This window comes from Tigriopus californicus, chromosome 3 (genome assembly GCF_007210705.1).
Source record: "Tigriopus californicus strain San Diego chromosome 3, Tcal_SD_v2.1, whole genome shotgun sequence".
NCBI classification, from domain to species: domain Eukaryota; kingdom Metazoa; phylum Arthropoda; class Copepoda; order Harpacticoida; family Harpacticidae; genus Tigriopus; species Tigriopus californicus.
The window spans coordinates 11,699,174-11,709,212 of record NC_081442.1 but is presented as its reverse complement, the minus strand read 5'-3'; the positions used below and the strand labels follow the sequence as shown (position 1 = coordinate 11,709,212).

At 36.7% G+C, this 10,039-nt stretch overlaps 1 protein-coding gene across 1 annotated transcript; it reads right to left on the bottom strand.

Moving 5' to 3' along the window:
- Positions 1-5,715: 5,715 nt before the first annotated feature.
- On the bottom strand, positions 5,716-9,406 carry LOC131878004 (uncharacterized). Its single transcript, XM_059223881.1, has 4 exons — positions 9,107-9,406; positions 8,794-8,991; positions 8,053-8,125; positions 5,716-6,167 (listed from the first exon to the last, which is right to left on the bottom strand). The coding sequence occupies exons 1-4, from the start codon at positions 9,237-9,239 to the stop codon at positions 5,993-5,995; spliced, it is 579 nt and encodes a 192-aa protein (XP_059079864.1). The 5' UTR covers positions 9,240-9,406; the 3' UTR covers positions 5,716-5,992.
- Positions 9,407-10,039: the final 633 nt, after the last annotated feature.

Sequence of the window (10,039 nt, the reverse complement as noted above, 5' to 3'; positions counted from 1 at the left end):
ACCTCATTCATGTGTAAAGTGATGGTGGACCTTCTGATGGCATACGTGGGAAAAGAAGATCTCTTTTTCAGGGATCATTGACTAACACGGCTTTGTAGCGAAACGATCTTGTGTCAGGGGAGTAGTAAAACATATCCATTACGTTTGTGACGTCCTAGTGCATCCTTGACTAGCAGAGTATAAAAAGCAAGAAAAAATAAAAGTGGTTCTAAATGTTGTTTCCTACGCTTGGACATAAGTCTCCTCGGGCGTCCCCCAAGGAAGCAAAATGATTTTTCTGGAGTTCTGACCTATTTGACCAACGGCGACTTTTGATTGGGGTGCTGTGAAAAGAAAGGAATACAATACCAAGAAGTGCAGGTTCATCACATATGGGCGTTGCGACATTGGTCCATCATGCTAAGTCAAGGACCATTCCCTTGACGGGGTGGAATCTGAAAAGGGCTTCGGAGTAATAGTGGATAGCGAACTAAAATTCAGCTAACATTTTTTCGTCAGTTGTTGGAAAGGCCATGGATTTCTAGAAGACCTCTCTTTTTAGATGTCTATGGAAAGGCAAATCAAACCTTGATTGGTTTATTGAAGCAACTGAAGAACTTTTGTAGAAAAGCATCTGAAAATAGTTCAGATTAGAAAATCAAATCACATAGTAAAGTACATCCGCAAGTACCATTGTCTAAAACGTAGTCAAAGATCAGTACTTTCAGTAATGTACTGACTTCAATTGTTTGAATAGCTACCTGACATATGCTTAGTTATTACAATTTACTTAGATCGAAAGCGATCAAAATAAACTTTAGGTTATAACCATAACGAGTTATTCACTTTTTTAAATTCATTGTCTTATAGGGTTTTAAAAGCTAGAATTAGTAAACACTGTCGCTTCAAACTTATTTTGGAAGGCCATCATTTTTTCCAAAAGATCTCCATTAGCCAATTATGTATTTAAACCTTTATAACGTATCTGACATTCTAGTTTTCAGATTTATCACTTTTTGCGTGAAAACGACTTTTTTATCAAAAGAAATCGAATTTAGGGTCGAATACGACTTTTGAAGCGCAAAGTCTCAATGCCCACTTGATGGTTTTTTAATGAAATTCCAAGAAAACGTTGGTTAAGTGACTCAACATTTGTTGATTGCGTTTCAAATATGCTATGTTACTAAAGGTTATAAGTGTATTAAATCATTAATTTGAGATCGTTTTTACGATGTAATTTTAGAAAAAGTTTGTGCATATGTTGCTTTATCAAAGAAGAACACAACTACGTAGAAGTCCTTGCATTCTCGCCAACAGGAAACATGTGTTATGGGTACCCCCGTGTTCATTCAGTTTAGAACGGACCTGGGTTGTTTTGAAGGTTTTTCATTGTTGTTCTGACCTGTTTATCAATTTTCATGCCTTCCCTGCTCTTGAGAGATCTCTTCTCCCTAACAGAAACGGGGCATAAAATAATCGTTAAGTCGCAAGGCCACCTCAGTAGACTCGGTGGTTTTTGAGACATCGGAACAAAGGAGAGACCAACCTTTGGCAACATAACTCTTTGATTTGAGTAGTCGAAAAAGTGGGAAAATGGACCAAACAGGGTTTTTCATTTTTTTACTTTTTCGGAGGTCTACTTATCACCAAACATTTTTTGATAAAGGATTCCGGTCCAGGTTAAACAAAAATCGCATTTCGTCCAACATATCCTTCTTACGCTGCACGAAATATGGTTTACTTCCTGCACTCAGAGGGCGCTTTGTGATATCTAGCCTTTACCAAATAAGGGGCCGATTAGGCCGATTTCTCTTTTCGGAATTGTAATGCACTTTTGTCGTTTTGGCCAATTCTTTCAAAATCTTATATGTTATTAGTGACCCGGGTCACCTAATGCTCTAAGAAGACATTGCTTTCATGGCATGTCACGAGTAGTTTGTTTAGCAATCAGCCAAATAAGGGCCTTTATTGGGTCTAATTTGGCTTCTTAAACGGGCCACTTTGGCAAGAAAGCACTTCTTTGAACGATAAAGGGCAGTTATTTCTGAAGCTGATAACGTCAAGTTGAAATCGTTCAATAGGCAGTATTTAACAACCTTGTTTTTTCCTACCCGTTCATTCATGCAACCATTAAAAACAAAAAACACCTCAAACATTACAGGTATATTGCACCCTTTTCTGAAACACAATTTTATTAACAAGGTCATATCCGGCCAATTCAAAATTATTTTCAGACTGGTTATGAAATGGACATTGCAGATTTGCAGTTGTTAAAGGGTTGTGATACTCGCTGGATATTGAAGCAGAGCGTATTTCCCAATAGAGCAGACATCAATCGATATATAGTCAAACGGCAACGCATTCTTTTGATTAGTACTTTCGTTACAACATGCAAATAAACATATATCCTTCATATACAGTGGAGAAGTTTAAACTACTCGACGAAAGCAGCTCTTGGAATTATACGGCCTATCAATGCATGTGTATTGTGACGTCTGAAAAGAAAATAGATTTGTGTCTCAAACTCTAGTTATCCATACCTGCACATTTGCTTTGAGGATATTCTTCTTACATAAACTTGAAGTTCCCCTCTTGGATCCGAGGCACCCTTTTTTGCTGCCTTCTTCATTGTTCGTGTATCTTTTGTTAGTAAGGTGGAACCCACTTATCTCCGCTTATACCGTCAATTCGCTTACATCGTCGCTTTTTCAAAATCCTGATTCATTTCTTCAGCTTTTTATATGAATTGACTCCGCTTACAACGTCGCCTCACTCTGGATATGTCGTCGTGAAAAATTTGATCACCCTGCTTGTTCATTTGGCTGCCACCCCAGCCGAATTCAACTTGGTCCTGAGTTGGAATGTGCCTCCAAAATCTTTCATGAAGGTTTCCTTGGAAATTAGAATAAAGTTTCAAAAATTGGAACTTCTTTTGAGTTATATATCATTTAAACACTCGTAGATATTTACGTATGTAACTTCGTTATGCACCTGATAGAGAATATCCGGATATATCGTCAGTCCGGATATATCGTCAATTTAGCTCGGTCCCGAGGGCGACAATATAAGCGGGTTCCAATGTTTTACTTTAAGCTTAAATTTTGCTTCTAATCGGCTTATCAGTTATCGCATACGTAGGATTATCAATGGGTTCTTTAATGAAAGCTGACTGATGGCGAAAACAAAAACCTTTAAGCAATCCAGCAGATGGTAGACGTCATTTCTACAAACCAGAAGCATAAGCACTTGCCACATGGACACGGTGTTCAAAAAGCCCGATCAAGTTTCCAGGGAAATTCCCAAACACAACTTGGCATTTTTCTACCACAAAAAGTCACAGGGAACAACTTTGATTTTATTGCTTTATGGATTTCTAACCCACATAACAAACTTACATACCTAAACACATAGTAAAAACTAAAATTTTCAAAAACCTACGCAATGTAATTTCCGAACACACTTAGTTAGCTCTTGAATATAAATAATTATATCATCTGTTTCACAGTTGCTTAGTAAAATGGGATTTAGTGGTCCCAATTTCATCGTTTTTTGCCCCAAGAACGATGAACTTTGGACCACTAAATCCCATGGAACTAAGTAGCGGTGCAGGGATAACATCATGATTTATATTCAAGAGATAACTTATTGTGCTCCCAATTTACTTTGAGTAGGTTTTTGAAAATTTTAGTTTTTATAATGTTTTTAGGAAAGTTTTTTATGTAATAAGCAATAAAATCAAAATTGTTGCCCATGGTTTTCTGAGGTAGAAAAATGCCAAGATGGGTTTGGGAATTTCCATCAAAACTTTAAAGGGTTTTTTTCCAACTGTGTGGACTTATGTTTAACACGAGCACACACGACAACCAAAGCCGTTTCTACGCCAAAAACATCCCCAAAAACACGAAACCTTCATTCTAAAATGTTTCAGTGCAAAATACAGAAAACAAAAATGGTTGGTATTTTTGGCTACTAAAGCAGCTTCAAAGGGGTTCTTCTTCATCTTTCTTCATTCTTGCTTTATTGCAGATTTCATCCAGTTGCTCCGGAAAGATAAAAACATGTATTTACCTCCCACCAGTAATTTGCGTACACTGTGCTGCAAGATGGTGTAATACAAGTTGTTCTCATAAATTCGTGCTCACAAATCTCTATGGATGTCAAAAAGATGCAAAAGAGTCAAATTCGTAACATAGCAAATGATTGCAAATTTGCCCTCGAACATTGTCAACATGTTCCTTAATTTTGTGCTTGCAAAAAAGATCAAGCAGTTGTTTCAAATAGACATCAATTTTATTGACATTTATAGTGAGAGAGAGTGTGTCTCATTTGTTCTTATGGCCATTTTTTGCGGACTTCCTTACCGCTTCTGAGATTGGAATCCCAGCAGTTCAAGACGAGAAATTTAATCAAGTATGGAGTAGTTAGGGCTGGAAAAGTATTATGCATTCGTTTATTTTACGAGTAATTGAGTTTAAGAACATGTTTTTAAGTATAAAAAACTTCTCCAATGTGATTCCTTCTATTTATGTTTGTTCTCGGAAAGTTCTTGATCATAGGAACTTCCAAGGACCTTTCATCTTTTTTTTGAGCTACTTACTGTGAGCACTTCGACGATCAAAAGGGCCATCAAGAGGAACCTGGGATACAGATCAAGAGCCAGAACTGTTAAGCATCTCTTAAATGAACATCAAAAGGCCATCTGAGTGGAGAGAGGCAAAAATATTTGTCATCTCTGAAGAACAGTGACGGACATCTTCAGTTCTTCTCAGATGAGAAAACCTTTACTGTGGACAAGGCTACGAACCGCCGTAATGAGCCCTGTATCTCCACGGATGCCAAAGACATTCAGCCAGCCATGCAGACAAAAGCATTCAGCCTCAGTTTGGTACTTGGGGTGATCAGCATGGATGGTGATGCCATGCCGCCTCATTTTTTGCCTCTGAAGAAAAAGTCACCAAAGAGGTTTATTGCAATGTTCTGGAGAAGGTTGTAATTTCTTGGATGAATTCAGTGGCTCAAGGAAGGCCGTACATCTTTCAGCACGACTCAGCACCTGCTCACAAAGCCAAGACCACGCTGAAGCTGCTGACAAAGAGGGTACACACTCTTTGGCACCCAGATCAATGGCCCTCTAACTCACCAGATTTGAACCCTTGTGATTTCAACCTTTGGGGACGTGTTGAGAGCATTGCCTGCAAGACCTCTCATGGTTCAACGGGCTCTTTAAAGGCCTCTATCAAGAAGATTATGTCCAACTTAGCCTGGGTGAGGTAGCCGCAGCTGCTCTAAGCTTTCGCCATCATGTTGAGACTGTTGTTCATAATGGCAGCAACCATTATGAAAAATCTTTTGTTGACATTGAAACCTACTTTTTTCATAAAATAAATTTCAAGTGTCAACAAATGCCTGTGATCCACCTTGCATTCAATTTTGTGACAATTTATCTGAACCACCCTGTAGGTTTGACAAGCACGTTTCCTTAGTGGGGCCAGAGCTTGCCCAAACATCTGATAGAGTTGAAATCTAGAGCGCCTTTTCTCGTGAACCCAAGCTTTGATCAGAGGAAAAAAATTAAGGTTTTTTTCATTTCGATCACAAAAAATCTTTAGCATATCCCTCCTGGGGGCTCTGTCTTTCGAGAAACTTAGTCTTATTAACAGATCAAGGTCAGATAGAATTGAGTGAATATGTTCAGATTAGTCTTATATTTTCCAATATCATGCTATGATGGAGTTATTGGCGTAGCGATGATATTCAAATAGCTGGAGCTCATATTGAATTCGGTCTACGAAGTTTGTGCTGAATACCGTGCGTCTACGGTTTAGTTTTCAGCCCAAATCCACCAATGGAACGTGTTGAGAAGATCTAGGAGCGTTGGTTCATCTGATTGTGGCATCTTCATATTGGGCAAATGGATTCCTCAATAGATCCAAACCGCCAGATTCCATCATCCAACTTATCAATGATGCAGTTCGATAAAAATTTGATTACACAAATATGAACAGATTGCTTTTTATTCTTGGCAGGTGCAGAAGCGGGCACGCGGGTCGGGGTCTGGGACTGGCGGGCAAGTGGCGGAGGTAAGTGGGGCCGTTAAGTCAGAATCAACGCGCCATGACAGTTGCGGAAGCGGGGACGGGGGAAACGAGATAGCAGATGTACGAGGAGGACATGAGTAATCAGGGACTCTAAAGAGAGGAAACGACACGGCTTTCCCTTGACTGCCAAGTTAGGCCATTGCGTTGAATCAAGACAGTAACTCTAGTATCAATAAAATTATCTATACCACAGAGTATTTTTAAGTGCTTTTAATTAAATAATGATCTCCTGGAAATACAACTCCGTCCATATATTAGATATTTCTGAATTGATTTTGAAAGTCAGAAGAATAAATGAAATACCCAGAAACATCAAATTGAAAAAGAACAATCAAATCGTTTTTCAAATCTGTGAAATATTGCGTCAAACTGGCTCGAAAACACCCGCAAATAGAAAATCAACAAGAATAATTTTACTAATTGATGAGAAACTTACACTGACAAAATATAAAAGAAATGTATGGAATAGGCAATAAAGTACATGTACATAAATGTTAACATATTAGAATATTTGGGATAGACAATTGATAATTTTGTCTTAATCCACACATTTGACAATAAACATCAGGCAATGGTGAAAAATGAATGAGTTATCTTTTAGTAGAGTTTAAAAATTCCACTCATTAGGAAGTTTGCACAAAACACAGGCATTATGTAAGGGGCACAGAATAATATCAAAATACAGTGGACTAGATCTCAATTTGAACTTTGGACTCGTTTTTTTTTGCAAAAGCATCCAAAATATGCAAAATAGTCAAATAAGGCAGGTGTCATATCACTTAAGATATATTATTCCATGATTATGAAGCATCCAAATGAGTTAAAAGAACAATATGTAGCTCAGAGCTACAGTATGTCTACTTTTGGATTGAGGGCCTTTCCCAGAGCAAGAACCATGGTTTGAAAACGAGCTAACCAAATTACTTGAAATTTGGTCAAAATATTTTTGAAACAATTTCTACAAATAATATTATTGGCAAAAAGTATTGATGGATTTTGTTAAGAGCAAATTCTTGCTTTATTATGAAAACCTAATAAGCACTTTTCAGTTGTTGTACTTTAAGACATGTTTAAAGTCATTTTAAGTATATTTAGATGCTTGTTTTGAAGCCCATACCATCAATGGTTACGAAAATGATATTAGTCACATATTTTGTACATTACTTATGCCAATAATTGATATTACAAAATTGCAACAACAAAATTTTAGGCTTGCTGCTGATGATATGAAGAGTATGACGTCTAACACGTCATGATGGAATGTGACGGTGCGGGAAATACGAAACACTCTACAATTCTATCACAACAATTCAAAATAAGAAGTTGAAACTGATGGCGACCAATATCAAGTGATTTACATCTACTCACCATCTTTTACATATATTTTTACGCCATGCCATGAACAATAGTTAGAATAAAGATATTGGTATCATTATTGTAACATAAAGGGCTAACACTCTTTTAACAAAAATGTTGTGGTCATTAAATTTAGCTTGATTGGTGGTACTATGAACTGCAAATCAAGTTACATGCAATATATATCTTAAGTTCAACATCTCATGACACTACAGCACTTCAATAAATGTTCAATTTGCAAAAAATTACCATTATTGCAATGATTCCAAAACAATTGTATGAATCTTCTCTGATTACTTTGGTTTTCCAAATACTGAATCAGCAAATTGAATCAACTACTTTTAAGACGGAATCAATTGAACTCATTCAGACTTCAAATTGACATATTTCCAGTAATTTTAGTGTTAATTAATTCTATAGTAATTTCAATGATCTTACCTGCCATTTTTTCAAGAATGAGGATTTCTTAGTGCAAATATCAATATGTTCAATATAAAAGTGGAACTCACTTAACAGCAGCAGTATATAAACATGTTTAAAACAATTTTGTTAAACAATATTAACACATATTAGTAAAAATGACAACTGTTCAAACATTATAACATAACACATCACTTACGTGTGACTTAATAAGCCCATTAGACGAATTCCACGTTTGGCATTGTTCAACGTAGGAGGATCCATTGTGCACACTATAAATGCAGAAAATTTTACTTGAACATTGATCATTACTTTGAGCATGAACCCGAGGAATATGGATGATGAGGTCATGGCTGATAATCAATACTTCAAATTGCTTTTGTAAAAAGTTCTATGCTCTAACTTTGCTCTATTCATTAACATGAGTTGAAATTTGGAATGCAGTTTCTTGGAAAGACAAAATTTGGTAAGGGGGCAAAACGCCACTAGTTATTACTAATACAATTTTCACAACCTATTTGTGTACCCAGAATGAATGAGTGAGTTAGCCCTCATCTGGTTAAAAGTAACCACAAAAAATGAGCAAAACAATTTACCCATTCTTTTACATCAACTGAAATTTGTAATGTAGTTTCCTTGAAACACATAATTTGATATTGGGCCAAAAACACGACTTGTTACTTGAGCTAGAAAATTAGCTTGTTCGTTCGAATTCCTGGCGTTCTAACAGTATGCTAACAAAACTCTTATTGTTTAGTATCAGACTTTCAAAGTCAATCATAACTTGTGTAAACTTGAACTCAACGGGCTAGAAAATTTGGCTACGCAAGCATCTTACGCTGAACCATAACCAAATGTCTGGATTTTGTCAAAATAAGACGAGACTCTGCAAGCCAATTTGAGTTGGGCAATATCTACTACAGGGAAGGGAAATGTTTACCCGATGCCTCACAAATGAGGTTTTGAGGCTTTGTGTTGGCTTGAATATCGTCTCTGCAAAAACCAGCACCACCCCAAAACTGAACGTAGCTCAATGAATCCGTGCTCCTTGGTTCATTTGGACACCATAGATTGATTAGGTTCGAGTCCATGATGTTTCCGTTGCTCCAAGTCCATTGTGAGCCATTTCCATATAAGCCTGGATTCAGTTGCACAACAATTAGACATTGCCATTTCATGGATCTGATTTAGTTCGTTATATAACCTATATCTTACCCTATACATGCGATATCTACCTAAATAAGTTATATTACCTATCCGATAATCACCGCTGAATTCATCAGGCTGGTGAAAGCTCAAGGTAAAAGCTATTGTACGCGCAAACATGAATTCCTCTTGAGACTCCAGAGAAGCTAGTTGTCCGCCCAAAGCTTCACAAGTGGCCATTCCTGTTTCATATGTGTTACTTTGGGCAATAAACTTGTAGTAACTGCTTTGAAAGTGGTACCACCCATTGGGTTGCTCCCGCTCTGCAACATGGAAGAAATGTGCTCATATCATTGAAATATAACAACTTGAAGATGAAATGTGAATTAGCTTTTTAAGGAAAGCATATTTCTTCTTATGTAAGCTCAGTTACCATCTCAGTAATGAGTTGTATAAGATAATAACTAAAAGTTATTCTTTTATTAATTAATTGATGGTTCATAAAAATAAAGCACCGAAAGCAGTTATGCCCTGTGGAAACCAAGGCAGACATGTGCTTTAAAGAGCAAAGATTTGAGGTTCGTATTTTGCCATTTGTGATAACTGGAAGAAGAAATTGAAAGCGTTTCACATAAAAAAGTTTTAAAAATTTTGTTTTCAAATTTCACTATAATCCTCAACTTTGGCATGGAAAGCCCTTATTTCAACTTCATTGCACTTTCAAATGAGTCCTAGGAAATTTGATTGGGCTTATTACGTTCTGAAATTGAAACATTAGTAAAAGATTCCAGCTTGGAAATCTACCAAACTAATTGAGCAGGTTGCGTGCAAAGTCCCTTTACAGCTTATTTTTTAGATCCGCCATTTGAAAAATCCTCCAAGATGTACTTTTAAGTGGCAAATGAAATAAGTTGGTATGAAATATTTGATTGGCGTGTGGCCTGGAAATTTAACTTAAATCCATGATATTTATGATCGGCATATGATTTATTCTTTTCATAATTTCTGGACCAGTCACAATTCTAAAATCTCATTTTTTG